General features: G+C 38.5%; 1 protein-coding gene across 8 annotated transcripts in view; it reads left to right on the plus strand.

Annotated features, from left to right (window-relative positions):
- The window catches only part of MAPKAP1 (MAPK associated protein 1), a 304,477-nt gene that overhangs the window by 56,395 nt on the left and 233,458 nt on the right, over positions 1-14,624 (plus strand). For all 8 annotated transcript variants that reach the window (XR_011649456.1, XM_004463399.5, XM_004463397.5 and 5 more), the window contains one exon: positions 1,241-1,389. Coding sequence is in view for 7 of the 8 variants with exons in the window: in XM_004463399.5 (XP_004463456.1) it covers positions 1,241-1,389 (149 nt within the window). In the remaining variant the exon portion in view is untranslated. The remainder of the gene's footprint in view (positions 1-1,240; positions 1,390-14,624) is intronic.

Consider the following 14,624-nt stretch of genomic DNA (forward strand, 5'->3'; position numbering starts at 1 on the left):
GAAAAAGCTGAAAATTCTGATTTAATAATAATTTAATCTGAATTCCTTCAATCATTATTCTTTCACTTGTGCAACAAAATATTTTTTGAGGATCTACTTGGTTCATTAGGCCAAAAGCCCTAGCTATGTGCAAATCCTAGCTCTGCTACTTACCACCTGTATGGCCTAAGGCTAATAAAAAATTTTTTTTTAAATTTATTTCTCTCCCTTCCCCCCCCCACCCCAGTTGTCTGTTCTCTGTGTCCATTCACTGTGTTTCTTCTGTGTCTGCTTCTATTGTTGTATTGTTGTCAGTGGCACCAGGAATCTGTGTCTATTCTTGTCACGTCATCTTGCTGCGTCAGCTCTACATGTGTGTAGTGCCACTCCTGGGCAGGCTAAACTTTCCTTCGGGCTGGGCAGCTTTCCTTATGGGGCGCACTCCTTGAGTGTGGGGCTCCCCTACACAGGGGACACCCCTGCATGGCACAGCACTCCTTGCGCACATCAGCACTGCGCGTGGGCCAGCTCCACACAGGTCAAAGAAGCTGCCCTGGGTTTGAACCATGGACCTCCCATGTGGTAGGTGGACCATTGGGCCAAGTCCACTTCCCTCAAAATATTTTAAACTTCCAATTCCACATTGATAAAAATGAGATAGTGTTAGTATCTACCTCTTAGGGTTGTTGTGAGGATTAATGAGATAAAACCTGTAATGTTTTAGCACAGTGTATATTACTGGCTTGCTCAACAAATGCTAATTACTATTATTGTAAATACTCTTTTTCCTTTTCCATCTTCTTGTCTTTTTCATCCAGATTTTGTACTAGGTGTCATTGGAGAGTATGAGAGGATTAAGATGTGGGTCCTGACCTTGAAGAACTAGAATTCCAAAGTCATATAATATTAGAGCCTGGAGAGATCTTTGAGATCTTTGAGATGATCTAGTTTGACAAGCCCAGAGAGATTTAGTGAATTTTTCAGTATCACAAAGCCCTTTGTTGGTTGGTGTGCCTCTCCCCTCTCTCTACCCCAACTCCATTTAAACCCTAGTGCTTCTAAATTGACAGTCCTGGCCTATGTGTTTTTCAGTGCAATAAACATTGAAGTATATATGAGACTTTCTGCACATATCAAACCAAAACATTTCCTTGGTCACTCCCTCCTTAAGGTTCCAAGGAAGATTTTTTTAGGAAAGGTGGATAAGCTATTTCTCGGAATGTAATTACAAAGGTGTTTTTATCTTACTTCTGAATTACAGCCCAAGAGTTAAAGTCACTGTTTGAAAAAAAGTCCCTCAAAGAAAAACCTCCAAGTTCTGGAAAGCAGTCAATATTATCTGTACGCCTGGAGCAGTGCCCTCTGCAGCTGAATAACCCTTTTAATGAGTATTCTAAATTTGATGGCAAGGTAAGTGAAAATGTAACCTGGGTCCTTTAAGTAAAACCTTGATTGAGTGGAGTTGTTGTTGTTGGTATTATTATTATTGTTATTATATTTAAGATTTCTAAAGTACCCAGAATAATTAGTTAGAATGTCACTTATGTTTTTCTAAGACTAAAGATGCAAAGGGGTGTGTGTGTGTGAATTTGAGCTCAGTGTTTCCACAGTAATAAATTTAGAAGAATTAAAACAAAGTCTCATGCATAAATACACACACACAACCACACACATTCTCCCCCCTATTTTATCTCCTAAGAGTATTTGAGTGTTTTGGTTGGTCGGGTTGTGATTAGTCAAAGTCTTAATTGTGGTGGGAAAGCCTTGACTATGGCTTTGGGAGGCTGACCACATGGTCATGTCTGATTCTTTATTATAACTGCAGAAATTGTTGAGGTTTGAGTTTCATTTCAGAATTCCAGGTCATTGCTTTATATTTTGGTATTTCATTGTAGAGAATCTGTTTGATACTTGCTGTGCAGGATTACTTTATTTTTGCCCATTTGTTCCAACAATATGATGATGTAAAATTACAGTGTGTTCATTTTCCATTTAGAAAAAATGATCATTAAGTGTGGTCCCTATTCCCTGCCATTCTGTCTGTTGGTGCTGAGCTGAGCTCAGTAGTACCTCTTTCAGGAGACAGTAGCAGTTGATTTTTATATTTATTGCTATTATGTTTGCTGCCTGGCACTGGCGTGAGGTTACTGAGTGATAACTTGTTTCCTGGAGCGTGGTGTGCAATTTGTCTTATTTCAACACCATTGCAATTAATAAACATATAGTTCTTTGCTTATGTTTGTATTTTTCTTATTCACATTCTGGTTCTGTCAGTTGTCATCTTTGAGCAAGGAGATATATTCTTTTCAAAGCACTTTTATCTCATACAATTCAGTATGTTTCCATAGGTTTAAATAAGCATATGTGTCTATTGGCATGTGAAAGTATTGGTGTCTGTGGGAAAGAAATACAAGAATAAGAAACAAAATGCATAAATAACATAAAGATCCTAATATGCTCAGGATTTTCTTCTAAAAAACACATGAAAGCACTTTTAGTAAATTATAGATTATATTGATGTAAAGCTTCTCTATGTATCCTACCTATGCCTCCTTCCCCTGTTTCTTTTTGTGGAATGAAGCAAAGATAAAGAAGTTTCCTCCTAAGGGACTGGGTTGTCACCCTCAGGAAAATGGTGAGTTCGGCCATAAAGGATTTTTTTGCATACTATAGTTGATTCCTTTAGTTTTGTGAGAAGTTTTCAGGATTAGGTTATGTGGCTGGAATTTATTTGCTTCCATTACCTGATACCATCTCCTAGTTCGAGGATGTAATTGCTGGAATAATTAATAAGTGATAATGCTGTGATGCCAAAAAGTAACACAGATCTTTTAAAATATTGTATTTTAGAATTCTCATTATAGCATTAGAAGCTATTATGAATTACTTAGGTTTGAATTAGTCATAAAGTTGTGAACTCTGCTTGGTATATAACTTTTAAAGTTTGAGGGAAATTTTTTAAAAAATTAAGCTGTTTCCTCAGTCACAAAGGAATTATTTTGTTAGATATGTGTTTACACTTAATTCACTCGATCCTTTTCATATCAAGTATGCTTGTACTCAGCAAAGGATGTGAGTATGAGGTCATCACCATTACATATTGATTAAGAAAGTATCTTTTTATTATTTGATTTTTACCCTTCATATTATAATTACTAAAATACAATTAAACCATTGTCCTCATCTATTATTTAATATTGATGCATTTGGCAGTTACATAATGAAAGTGGCTAATATTTGAAGGATATTGTAGCTATTAAATTAGTCTTTATCTTTGTGAAATGCATCAGTATGATAGCCAATGACATCTCAGTGATTAATAGAGAATTATACTTGAGTCAAGCCTTTTTGTAACCTAGAAATTAAAATGACTATTCAAATAACACCTCAAAATGATCAAATTAGCATTTGGTGATTGCATAATAATGGGATTGTAGTAGTTATAACAGCACCGTGGTTGCCTCTAGAGTTAAGATCATGTCAACCCCTTGATAATAAAGCCTTTTCTGTGAGAATCAACTTTAATAATTTCCAGATTAATTCTTCCTATAAATCATTTGACATTCCGCACTAAATTTTTGTTACTGTTGTAACTTAAAATTGTTTTATTTTTATTCGGATTATATTTTAAGAAGTGAAATGAGTGTCCTGTTTTAATGATTCACCATCTTGTCATTGAACTCCATGCTTTTTTGTCTCGCATATAAAGTTTTCAATATATTTTAATAGTCCTATTTTCCCTGCCCCCTTCCCTTTTTTTTGGCAAAGGTTTCTTAAAGCAACTAAAATATGTAGTTTTTTTCCTTACAAATATTCACAGAGCTTTTCTTGGGAATAATGAGTGCCTTATTTACATAATTAACTGAGTTGCTTAGGTCTCCTGGGCAAATGGTGAATAATTGGGGAGAATAGGGGACAGAAAAGAGTTTGGGGTCTAATTAAATATGCTAAAAAACTACTTAATTATGTATTTCCTCAAGAGACTAACTGCTGTGAATCCTCTTTAAGATTAAACTAGGGCTAGGTTTGAAAAAAGGGTTTTGTTTTTGGTATGGCTTTACAATTACATTGTAGTTAAGTAAATATATCTAGTGTCTTCAGCAGTTTGTGCAAACTAGATTGTTGGTTTTAGTGATTCTCATGGTAAGCATCTCTTGGCCATTGTGCTACTTTAAAGTAAATATGTTCAAGTAATTTTTGGTTCCTGTAACTGGTTAATAATTTTTTGACGGCATCAAATTAATAGAGAAAATCTGTACTTAAGTGTGTGCTTTGTTGTAGTTTTGACAATTTAGGGGGTCAGGTTTATTATTATGTTATATTATTTCTTTGGTAAATTGGTGATGCTATCTGTAATCTGTTTTAGGTTAATAGATTATGATTTGATTTTTTTTTTTGAGGTACCAGGGCCCGGGGATTGAACCTGGGACCTTATATGTGGGAAGCCAGTGCTTAACCACTGAGCTACCTTGGCATGCCTGAATTGTTTTTTTCACTTATTTTGCTTTTTTTTCCGCAGGAGACACTGGGTACTGTAGGCACTCAATGGCTTGAGCCACATCTGCTCACCACTCCCCAGATTAATGGCTTTAGCCACATCCACTCCCTGCTCCACAGATTAACAGATTATTAACTGTTTACTGATCATTTGAAAAAAAGACTGCAAAGTGATATTAGAGTGCTTGTTCAAATGACAAGGCAAAACCAGGCTTAGCCATCAGCCTGAATTCTTCAGCATTGCTGAAAACAGGACCCCTGAATAGTTTTAATAACAAAACAAAACCTCTATTGTAGAGGTTGAAACAATCAGAAAAGTTCTTGTCCCAGTTCTTCTAATTTTACTATATATGGGAAATGTTGGTTGTGGCAAGGCAGAATGAGTCGGTGAGTTGCTTTCAGGTGAAAAGGGAGTGGACTCTGCTGGTATGCAGTTGTGATAGTCAGCAGTGGTTTAAGTGGCCTGGAATATGCCTGTATGTTTTCTGTCCTGTTCTTCCACTTGTTACCTTTCAAAGAGATCTTGTTTTAAGAAGCAAATATAACTCTTTCTATTCTGTGCCTTATCACTTATTTGAGAAGCTTCTGCTAATACATTTTTATTTTGATCAAACTGAACTTGCAAATACAATCATCATTAGCAGACCATCAGAAGTTCAAATATTTGTTTTCTGTCAATACAGTTCCTACAAAGAAATGGTACTGATTGATATTGAGCAAAAGTGGGTTCTTGCAGGATGTGCGTCATCCTTCATTAATAACCAGTTTCTGAGATATCAGAGTTTCAAAGAGAGAATGGGTTTGTTTGCTTGTGCATAGTAGCAAAGGAGGACAGTGGCCTAAGGGTCCAAAAATGCCTCCTGGAACTCCAGTAATCCTGATAGTTTTATAATATCCAAGTTTAGCAGTTTAGGCTAATGAGTAATGGGGGTGGGGCTGACTCAGGTTCCCTTACAATAAACAACATTAAGGGAATGAACAGAATGGGAGGTGGGTGCAAAACCTGGGTGAGTCACACAGTTATTATAGTCACAAGACAAGCGTGATTAGCAATCAAATCATCTGGGCATGGGGGGGCACACAAACAAGGGTCAGTTACAAGGTTTTTCTTATGGATTTCAAACAGGAGGGTGTAGTGCTTACCATTTCAATAGAAATGTTCATATACAAGGGTAAGATCAATCTGGAATAATCATCAGAATGGCAGGTTTTAAGTTGGAAATGATCATATACAAAGGGCGAGCCCACTTAGCTAGTTTCAGTAATATCAGGCATTAACCTTTGGCTATTTTATAATATACTGGAAGAAAAAGGCATCTATATCATGATTCAATAATCATAATTATTTATTAATTCTTAACCATCGGTGACACTGATTATGTCACTTTGGTCATTTTTCCCCCTCTGAGCCTCAGTTTCTTTACCCATGAAAGGGAAATGAGAATTCCTTCCACACAAGGATAATGAGATGTACAAATAGGATAATGCTAGGATAAAGTACCTATGACAGTGAGTGGACCTATTCTGTAATAGGAACCGAGTTTGAATCCTTATAGTATGATGTCAGATAAGTCACTTAACCTCACAAAGCCCCATGACCTCATCTGTGGAATGAAATGATGGTAGCGTATTTACATCGTAATGATTAAATGGAATAGGGCCTGTTTAGCACAACACATTGCAAATAAATACTCACCCTACTTCTACCTCTCTCCTGTATGTTCATTAGAGGATCCATTTAGAAATGTGCTCTTAAAATCAGAATTTAGAATAATATCATTAAACAAGTTGTGCAGTGGACTAGATGAAGGTAGTCTGTGTTTTGATGCCCGGGTTTTGAAAACCAGTGGGTTTTGGTTGTCAACTTCAAATAGGACAGGACAAGTAATTACTTCTTTTTCTTTTTTTCTGGCAAAGTCTATTTATTAAACATCAGGTGAGAAAATAGTTCAATGTTAGTAATTGCTTGGCAATTTACTAAAATTTAAACATCTTACATATTTGATTTAGATGAATTCTATTCTTGGAATATAATGGGAATGTTTGCTTTGGTAAGTACTTTAAAAAGCTGTACCAGTGATGGTTCATATAGACAACTGTGACTTTGATTGTGTTAACTTGTTAGAAAGTAACCATTTCTCTGTTAGAAACTGTTTTAAGAGGGAAGCTGCAGAGTGCATGGGGGAAGGGCTAATTCATGAGTGCTAATTGCTTGGCTGTTAATTTTCATAAGTGTTGATAGAAGCAGTTCCTTAAATTAAACTTTGTTTAAAATGTATCAGGGGAAATATTCCACAATGTCGAGCCTGAAGTGAAAATTAATATGAATGCTGTGGCAATTAACACATACTGGTTAATAGCTTTTAGCAGCATTTTGGGATGAGAGTCCTTAAATACATTTTTGCATGCTGCTCTTGTTTCATCATTGTTCCAGTCTATGTCTGGATAATTATGAACAAATGTTTTCTACAGTCATTGACATTAAATAGCTCCCTTCAAAAAAAGTCACTTGAAACTTTGCAGAAAAGCATGAAACCACTGAGAAATGTTGCTGACTTAGCAAAGGTCAGTACACTGAAAGTGTGTGAATAAACTTGCTTAAAGAGGAAAATGTTCCTCATTTGAACTTAAAATCTTTGCTATTATCATGGGAATGGCCGCCTCTAACATGTTAAGCAACTTTGACTTCAGGGTCTCTTTCCAAAAATTTCCTGGGCTTTTTACCATTGCTGTATTTCTAGATAGCACCTTTTGCTTATTGCAGTCTGAGCTGAGGCAGTGGCCTTGAGCCTAAGGACTTTATGACTTTTGTTCTTGCCTTCTACCCTTTTACCTCCAATTGGCCTCTGTTTTCTCTCCCTTTCACTCCCACCCCCAGGCCCAGAGATGGCTGAGAATGAAGCTGGCTGCCTAATACAAAACCCTCATTTCCCCTTTTCCTTTCAATAATCTAGAGTGACTGTGTTTTGAATTGGGAGATATTTGCCTCACACTTCCACTGGCTTCATTTTACATACCTCTTTTAATAAAGTAGAGTATAGTCCCAACATCATTTTAGCAGTTATTCTTTTGGGTACTTATCTCTATGATGATATTTTGCTAGTCTTCCTTTTCATTGGTCAGTTTTTATTAGTCTATTCTATTTCTAAAAGAAGATATTAGATATTAGCTACTTTTCTATGGATTATAGTATACTAATAGAAGAACCAAATTCATCAATTTAAAAATAATTTCCTGAGATTACTTCACCCTTAATATTATATTAATGTTCTCTCCTTTTGCTTGATATTATCCTGAAAATCCCAAGGATTTTCACCAACAAAAAAAATAGTGTTTTTAGCAACTCACTCTGAAGTTAAATACTCTAGGCTACATTCTTTCTTGTTGCACTTTGAATTTGCTCCACTTTGAGCTCTCTCCTCTGGGCTTCATTTCTGCAGTTTGTTCTGAACTCTGCCAATCTGTTTAGCCTCCTCCAATTGTGGAGCCGTATTCCAAAATCCCCATCAGAGGAAAAGGAAAAGTCAAGGAAAAGCCTTGGCTTAAGGTTTTTCAAAGAACTGTAGAATTTTGTACTAGAAAGAGCATATTTGTCAGACTTGGGTTAGAATCCTAACTTTACATTTTCTTGCTCTGTGACTTTGGGCAAATCAGCAGCCTCTTTGAGCCTGTTTTCACAGCTATAAAATGAAGTTAATGATACCTACCTTAAAATATTGTTGTGAGGATTTAACGAAAAAATGGGAAATGCATAAAAAAAGTGCCTGGTACATGGCCAGTGCTGAGAGACTGTTTCCTCTCCTTTTTTTTTTTTAAATTTAATATAATTTTATTTTCTCTTTATTTTTTTGATGTTACATTAAAAAAAATGAGGTCCCCATATACCCCCCCATCCCCTCACCCCACTCCTCCGCCCATAACAACCACCTCTTCCATCATCATGAGACTGTCATTGCATTTGGTGAATACATCTCTGGCACCGCTGCACCTCATGGTCATTGGTCCACACCGTAGCCCACACTCTCCCACAGTCCACCCAGTGGGCCATGGGAGGACATACAATGTCTGGTAACTGTCCCTGCAGCACCACCACATTCATTTACTCAATATTCATTTACTGAGGGTCTACGGTGTACCCGGCACTATTAAGTAAGCACTGGATACAATGGTGACAAAAGCATACCTGGTTTGTGCCTGCATGGAAATATTCTCTTTGTGGGTAGATAGGTATTATGCAAATTGCCAAAATAAATGTAAAATTACAATCATAGTACAATCATAGCTAATTAATTACCAAGTTCTAGGGAGAGGTACTTGATGCTTTGAATTCATTATTATAGGGGAATCCACCTAGTCCAGTGGATCAGGGATGGTATCCCTGAAAAAGTAACATACTCTGAGAGCTGAAGGATAAGTATGAGCTAACTAGGTGAAGGGGGAGTGGAAAGGATGAACAGAGGCTCTGAGGCAAGGAAAAACTTTTTGAGGAATTGAAAGGTTGTGTGATTGGCGCCTCAAAGGTAAGGTAAATTGTGGTGCAAGGTGGCGAGATAGACCAGGTATGCCTTATATACAATTGTGCTCTTTAACCTAAGAACACTGGGAGGCCTTGAACAAGATTAAATGGGGAGGTGAGATAATCAGATTTGTGTTTTGAAAAGATGACTGGAACTGTCTTGTGGAGAATACATTTGAGAGTGTTTGTGGGGTCAGAGATCAGTCAGGAAATTTTCTGCAGAGGTTCAGGTGATAGAGAGTGGTAACTTGAACTTACTTGTTGGTGATAGAGGTGGAGTGGAGGGACTTAAGAAATATTTAGGAGATAACGTTGGTAGAACTTGATGATGCAGTGTATGTGGGGGGATGAGGAGAATAGGGTTTCAAAGATGATTTCCAGAACAGAGTCTAGCTTGTGGAAATGGATGGATGATGATACCATCCCTGAATTAGGAAGTAATGAGAGGGAAGCAGATGTGGCTCAAGCATTTGGGCAACCCCTCACCATATGGGAGGTCCTGGGTTCAGTTCCTTGTACATCCTAGAGAAGGTGAGCAAGATGGCAAGCTGACCCAACAGGCTGGAGTGGCAAGCTGACCAACAAGGAGACACAAAGAAGAAACACAATGAGAAGCCTAACAAAGCAGGAAGTGACTCAAGCAATTAAGTGCCTCTCCCCCACATGGGAAATCCTGGGTTCGGTTCCCAGTGCCTCCTGAAGAGAAGATGAGCAGACACAAGGAGTGCCCAATGAATGGACATACAGGGCAGACAGCAAGCACAGAAAACGAGGGGGTGGGGGTAGAAAGAAAGAAAGAAAATAAATCTTGAAAAAAAGAAAAATAGAAGAAATAATGAGAGAGGGCCAAAGATAGGGTGAACATTACCATTGTGAGTTGGCTTGGGCCTGTTGACTACAGATCAGTCTGTTACCATGTCTTCTAAGATACTATGTATATCTTTTTGTTGTGTGTGTGGGGTGTACCCTACTTGTTTGGTTTTTGTATTTGGGGAATCTTAGGCAGTGGTCTCTGAGATGGCAGAGGGCTAGGAACCAGGAGGCTGTTCTTTGTTCCCATTTCACAGGGCGCTTTGGAACTCTAAGGAACCATCTCCAGACTTTATTCATTTCTTCCATGAAATAAAACAAAACTGTGCCTTCAGATGCCCAACCCAACTCACCAGGCTGTTAAGAGAAGAAAATGAGACAGTAATTTTAAATGATGCAAATGTCAGGTGTCATTTGAGAAAATATATTGATTGTAATTCTTGGAGATTAGGGGACAGAGAGGTTAAACATAGACATATTTTTGTCATAACAAGATTACTTTTATAATACTACCCTCTCCTTAGCTAATTAATTACTAAATTAACGGATGAAATCTGATTGGAATGAATATCAAGAACTAAGGTCCCAGGAAAAGGTGGAAAGACAATCATTGCCGGTATGGTGGAGATTGGGAAGAATGGGATTTTATACTCTGCTTCCTCATCCTGTTGTGTATAATTTGCAGTGGAGAGATTTTCTTGTCCCTCAGAGCACTAGGCCTTCATAATACTACCCTGAAGACAATTCTTCAGAGAAATCAGGTAACAGCCCAGCGTCACTCAGCTGGACCTAGAATTATAGATGTTTTAATTCTCAGAGATTTTCATTTTCATTCTTACTGAGTGGCATTTTATTTTATTTTATTTTATTTTATTTTATTTTTATTTTTATTTATGTTCTCTTCCCTTCCTTGTTGCTTGTGCTCACTGTCTGCTCTCTGTGTCCATTCACTGCACCTCTTGTGTTTACTTTGCTTCTCTTCTCGTCTGCTCTTTAGGAGGTCCCGGGAACCAATCCCAGGACCTTCCGACGTGGGAGAGAGGAACTATCTCAGCTCCATAGTTCACTGTGTCTCTCACTGTCTTTCCACTGTGTCTCCTTTTTGTTGCATCAGCTTGTTGCATCAGCTTGCCACATGGGCCCACTCTCTGCATGGGCCAGCTTGCCATGTAGGTCAGCTCGCCTTCACCAGGAGGTCCCAGGAACTGAACCTGGGACCTCCCATATGGTAGATGGGAGCCCAATCATTTGAGCCAATTGGTTCCTCTTATTGACTTTCATAGTCACAAAATGGAAGTTTGAGTTCCAGGTCAGGCCATGTGGTATAGGAAGAACACACACTTGGAATCATAAGATATGTACTTTAGCCCTGGACATGCCACTGTTTTTCTGGAGTCTGAGACAAGTTATCTCCCATCTCTGAGCCTCGGTTTCTCCATGTTTGAAATGAGGAACTTGACTTAAGTGACCTTTTGGACCTTTTTGTTTTTAAATTTCTGTAATTTTGGCATCAGTGATGTGTAGAAGGTTACAGATGGGAAAACTTAACTCTTTAAGAGTTAATCTTGGGAAGCAGATATGTTTAAATGATTGGGCTCCCGCCTGCCACACGGGAGGTCTGTAGTTCAGTTCCCAGTGCCTCCTAAAGAAGACAGCAAACTGGAATGACAGGCAGGCGTGCTGACACAACAAGATGATGCAACAAGACAAAAGAAGAAGAAGAATATAATGAGAGACACAACAAATCAGGGAGCAGAGGTTCTTGGTGCTTCCTGAAGAGGATGAGCAAGATGGTGAGCTGGCACAATGGGCAGGTATAGTGAGCTGATGCAACAAGATGCCCCAACAAGAGACAGAAGAGGAAAAACATAACAAGAGACTCAACAAAGCAGGGAATGGAGGTGGCTTAAGCGATTAAGCACCTCCCTCCCACATCAGAGGTCCTGGGTTCAGTTTCCAGTGCCTCCTAAAGAAACAAAGATGAACAGACATAGCAAGTGAAAAACAAAAAGGGGGTGGGGAGAGAAAAACAAATAAAATAAATCTTAAAAAAAAAGTTAATCTTGCATATGTATGTGACACTTTCGTCTTTTAATTATTGTAATAAAACAGTGATATAGGAAGTGTTACCTCTATTTACAGATGAGAGAACTGAGGCTCAAAGAGAAGAAGTGGGCGGCGGACTTGGTCCAGTGGTTGGGGCGTCCGTCTGCCACATGGGAGGTCCGCGGTTCAGACCCCGGGCCTCCTTGACCTGTGTGGAGCTGGCCCATGTGCAGTGCTGATGCGCACAAGGAGTGCCATGCCACGCAGGGGTATCCCCCACGTAGGGGAGCCCCACGCGCAAGAGGTGCACCCCTTGGGGAGAGCCGCTCAGCATGAAGGAAAGTGCAGCCTGCCTAAGAATGGTGCCACCCACACGGAGAGCTGACACAACAAGATGACACAACCAAAGGAAACACAGATTCCCATGCCGCTTGCAGCAACAGACGTGGACAAAGAAGACGCAGCAAATGGACACAGAGAAAAGACAACCGGGGTGGGGGGGATAGGGGAGAAAAATAAATAAATCTTTAAAAAAAAGAGAAGTGGCTTGTTCAAGGATACTTTACTTGTGTACAGCAGAACTGATATTCAAATACTTTTAGAGTACTTCCTTGTCTCTTTTACAGTCATTTTATTAAGGGGGAAAAAATGTTAATTTTTGAAATTTCTCAAAATTTAAAAGTAGGAGTTTTTCCTTTACCACTGGATTTGGAATCTGACAGACTGGTTTAGATCTTATTACCAGTTGTGTAGGATGGGTAAGTTATTGCATCTCATAAGCCTTAGTTTCCTTACATGTGAAAAAGGAACAATGAGGTATTGGGATGGGGTGGTGAGCGACGACAAGGAAGGAACGGTAATTTTCACCCATGTGGAATCTAATGTGTGCCCAACAAATATTTGTTGTTCCTTTCCAAAAATCTTGGTATACAGAGGGGAAACATTAACACTTCTCTCCAAGTCTCCATCTGTGCATCCATCCACCCATCCAAAACATTGTTTACTAAACACTCAAACCGTACAGGTTTGGTTCTAATGTTTCTTATCTACTGACTCTGCACTGGGCACTGATGAATAGGACAAGGCTAAGCCTTGATGGAACTTGAAGATAAGAATGGCCATGTGATCAAGTGGGGGACTGCACTTCAAACTCAGGATTGTGCCCAGTAGTGGGTCCTCTGATGGTGCTCCACAACTTCAGGTGCATCTGATTGAGGCTGACGGAGGAACAGACCCATGAACAGCTAACTATAATGTAAATGTGATAGGCACTGTAGTAGAAATGACACAATAGACCGTGGGAGTGTGGAGGCAGCAGTGATGAATAGTAGAGTGAATGTAGCTTTGATCTGAGCTAGTATGTTATCCCAGGCATGTTTGTCTGAATTTTGCTTGTTTTAATTCCTAGAGAGCAGGGAGTCAGCTTTGGTCACTCTTATAATGAAGCCCAGCATGGCTCTCTCCATATATAAATGTGGAAGTTCCTTTAAATGACAATGATAAATTTCAAATGTCATTACTCTTTGAGGCTTGGAACTACATGGCAGTATCTTAAGAGCTATGTTTTATTAATATCTTCACTCCTTTCTGTTAAATTGAAGTTTTAACACCTAGACAAAGATACATGTAAAAAAGTAAGTTTAGGAAATTTGCAAAATATGCTACTATGCAACCAAAGATTAAATTGATTTGTTATATGTGCATTTAGCTACAATTCATTTTAATTGTCTGTATGAAGTTAAAAAGTATTAGTGTCAGATAAAGATTCATCACTACAGCATGATTTAAGGCTGGTGTTGGAGAACGCAGGCATGTGTTCCGGCAGATGTTTGTATAAGGCGCTGTCTTTCCTGACAGCAGTTAAAAAGTATGGTTATAGTAATCAAATTGTGGTGCAACGGCTCAGAGGCTAGGGCCAGATTGAATTAAAATAGATATAAGATTTATGAATAGCAATAGCTGTGATAAAATTTCACTGCCTTCTTCAACAGGAAGGACTATTTCCACAGTGGGAAGAAGAAAATCTAATAACCACTTTCCTAAAACTGTGGTTTTGCTGACTTTGATTTTCCTTTCCTAATTATGGCATCAAAACAATAACTTGCTGAGGTGTTTTTTTTTTTCCAGCCACAGTAATGTTTTTGTTTTTCTATCCTATTAAATATAGAGCATTAAAATGAGTATTTTTTTAATGATGTTATTGTTTTGCTTAGAAACAAAATTCATATAAATCTAGCCTGTGGAATTTAAACCCCCTTTTAAGGAAAGTTTTATCCTTATCATCTAGCTATGTTTTATTGAGTTCCTATTTCATACAAGGACTTAAAATGTGCCCTGTGGTGGTTTGGAACTGTCTGTATCCCCAGAATAATATGTACTTAAACTTTATCTATTTCTGAAGGTGTGGGACCCATTTTAAGTAGGGCCTTTTGATGAGATTACTTCAGTTAAGGTGTAGTCCCTCTTAATCAGGATGAGTCTTAATCCTATTACTGGAGTCTTATGAGTGGAATGAAATTCAGACAGAGAGAAAACCAAGAAGTGGAAATTCGACAAAACCACCATGTGCATTGCCATGTGACAGGGGAGCCAAGGAGCAAGGATTGTTGGCAGCCAGCTCTAGATCACCATTCTTTGGGAAGAAAGCATGGCCTTGATGACGCCTTCATTTGGATTTTCTCTTAGCCTTAAAACCGTGAGCTAATAAATTCCCATTGTTTAAGCCTCCCATTGCATGGTATTTGCTTGAGCAGCCAAGGAAACTAAAACAGATCCC

The sequence above is a fragment of the Dasypus novemcinctus genome, chromosome 8 (assembly GCF_030445035.2).
Source record: "Dasypus novemcinctus isolate mDasNov1 chromosome 8, mDasNov1.1.hap2, whole genome shotgun sequence".
Classification (NCBI taxonomy): Eukaryota; Metazoa; Chordata; class Mammalia; order Cingulata; family Dasypodidae; genus Dasypus; species Dasypus novemcinctus.